Here is a 2810-nt window from a genome sequence, read left to right as displayed (position 1 = left end):
GAGAGAGCGAGAGAGAGCGATGTGTTGTGGATGGAGAGAGAGAGAGACAGACAGAGAGAGCGAGAGAGAGAGAGCGATGTGTTGTGGAAGGAGAGAGAGAGAGAGAGACAGACAGAGAGACACACAGAGAGAGAGAGACAGAGAGAGACAGAGAGAGACAGAGAGAGAGAGAGAGACAGACAGAGACAGACAGAGAGAGAGAGCGAGAGAGAGAGAGAGAGAGAGAGAGAGAGAGAGAGAGATGTGTTGTGGATGGAGAGAGAGAGACAGACAGAGAGAGCGAGAGAGCAATGTGTTTCGGATGGAAGGAGAGAGAGAGAGAGAGAGAGAGAGAGAGAGAGAGAGAGAGCGATGTGTTGTGGATGGAAGGAGAGAGAGAGAGAGAGAGAGAGAGAGGAGAGTGAGAGAGGAGAGTGAGTGAGTGAGGTATGGCGGTATGAGGGACATGACTAGCCCCAGTAGGTGAGGACAAGCGAAGCTGTCATTAGTGCTAATGATGGGGTAAACAGAGGCACATTAAAAAGGGATTGATCTCCTCTCTTTCATCTCTCTCTCTCTCTCACACTCATCTTTAAAGAACAGAACACACACAGTCAACAGTAAACACCAGCTGCTACTGCCCACTCTCCTCTCCTGCCCAAATCCTGACTTCTGAAATAAGGAGATGATTGCTGAGGCCAAGTATCAGACGATATGTGAATAAAGTAATACTTTTCACATATCGTCTGATACTTGGCCTTGGACAGAAGCTAAGTTGGCTAGTTGCAGAAAATTAGTAAATACGTTGAAACGTTCAACTGATATTACTTCAAAATATAACAAACGGTAGCCTCTTTACTCATTTAACAATGAATTTGTACAAATATTAAGGCATTTTGTCTTTGGTTGCTTATAGTATCAAAACGAACACAGTGATTGCATTGGTGTGATAGGCTGAGAGCTAGCTAAAGCTGCCTGGCCTTAACACAGTGTTTGTACAGCATTGTGATCGTGAATGACCAGCAAAGTCTCATCACTTCTTCAGAGTACAATAATTTAATAGAGATTGCATTTATAAGGGAGAGGAGATATGAATATGAAATGGACATAACGATTTACAGGGAATGTTACTTTTAAAAGAAATGAGTTACGTTATAACGTTACTTGCATTAAAAGAACGGAAAGTAACTTTTGCGTTTCCAAAAACAACCCTCTGAAGAGAACGAGTACGTGTTGGTCATTCCTTCTTATGCCCAGTAGAGGGCGCACACTACCTTTGAATGGCTTGCATAGCCTAATGTCCGTAGCCTAACTCAAGTAATATTGACAAGACGCAATATCTCATTTACAAATACCTATATAAAACCAACTGGGCTCAGTAAAAGGTCAGCTCAAATTCAACGACATCAGGCTACCAATCTGTTATTACACACAGATACCAACTTGATTTTATGAAACTATACGATTACATTGTGCAATTGTAGTGCCCTTTCCTGTATAATTAATGGTGAAGACGGAGCAGGATAAATGTCCACTCTTATCGACTGAGCCTAACTTGATAACCTCGCTACGCGGTTTGTTTTATTACAAGACAATAAATGAGAAAAATCCTGGAGGCGTGTGAATCCTGCAAGCGCCTTCAGTCAAGAGTCAAGGGGTAACGTCTGTCATTTTCTTCTACCAGTTCAAACTAATGTAAATACTTCCACAATAAAGGCTGTTGTCTTTGCCATCTCGCTAGCTAACTACCAGCTAACAAAGAAAATGAGAAATAATATTGTAAAATTACTTATTTGAAAAAGTAACTAAGTAACGGACTACTTACATTTAAAAACGAACGCGTTAGTTTACTCGTTACCACAAAAAAAGTATTCTGAGTACTCTAACGCCTTATTTTGTAATGCTTTACCGCCCCAACACCGGTGATTTAAAATCAAGAGTATTACAGGTACAGCCATGCAAGCAGCCATGTTTCCCAGCTCCCCGCTTCCCCCATATTGTCAGTCAGAAGGACTCTATTGCTGTAGTCTGCATCTAGTAGGCTGCATTTACACAGGCAACACAATTCTGATGTTTTCTCCCCCCACTAATTGGTCTTTTGACCAATTAGATCAGCTCTGAAAAAAAATCTTATGTGAAAAGACCTGATGTGATTGGTCAAAACACCAATTAGTGTAAAAAAAAAAAAAATAAGATCAGAATTGAGCTGCCTGTGTAAACACAGCCTTAGTATGTTAGTGTGAATGGAAGTGAATGGTGGTTGATTGAAGATGAGTTCTGAAATCCATAGACCACACATGGGCAGATCTGGCACTGCTTTAAACATGTCACACTATATGCAGTATCGTCTTGTATTTAATGATGATGATGATAATGAATGTGATTTATATAGTGCCCTTTCTACCAACTGAGGTACTCAAAGCGCTATTTCTGTGAGGATTTCCCTCTACACTCCACCAGCAGACAGAGCCCGTACAGATCTCCCACCGTTCAGGGTAGTTTATAGAGAATCTCCTTAAGACCAGCCCAGGCCCCAGCCCAATCTGAACGGGGTCTTGTTCATTAGGCACCAAACGGAACAAAACTGGGAATTGTCCTATCTCGGACTTGTCCAATAACAAAACGCTAATTTAAATTTCCTGTTGAAAAACGTTTTAAAAAGTTTTCCGTTGTGTGCCCTAATGAACACGAGCCAAAATCAAATGAGTGGGCGGAGGGCGAGGACGGGTGCTAGAGACACTCGGACAACACTTCGCGCCGGCGTATGTCGGGATAGTCCACGGGGTTGGAGGAGCAGTCATCGTTCCTGTGGCTTAGCTGGATCTTCAGAT

The 2810-nt window shown here is 42.2% G+C and overlaps 1 protein-coding gene across 1 annotated transcript in view; it reads right to left on the bottom strand.

Annotated features, from left to right (window-relative positions):
• Positions 1–353: 353 nt before the first annotated feature.
• Positions 354–2810, bottom strand: part of ano5a (anoctamin 5a) — an 86223-nt gene continuing 83766 nt past the window's right edge. Inside the window, exon 22 of the mRNA XM_038999159.1 lies at positions 354–2810. This exon is cut by the window's right edge and continues 7 nt beyond it. Coding sequence (XP_038855087.1) covers positions 2710–2810 — 101 coding nt within the window. The 3' untranslated portion in view covers positions 354–2709.

Source organism: Salvelinus namaycush, chromosome 8 (assembly GCF_016432855.1).
Source record: "Salvelinus namaycush isolate Seneca chromosome 8, SaNama_1.0, whole genome shotgun sequence".
Lineage (NCBI taxonomy): Eukaryota > Metazoa > Chordata > Actinopteri > Salmoniformes > Salmonidae > Salvelinus > Salvelinus namaycush.
The sequence above is the reverse complement of the archived record's forward strand: the minus strand, read 5'-3'. Positions and strand labels throughout refer to the sequence as shown.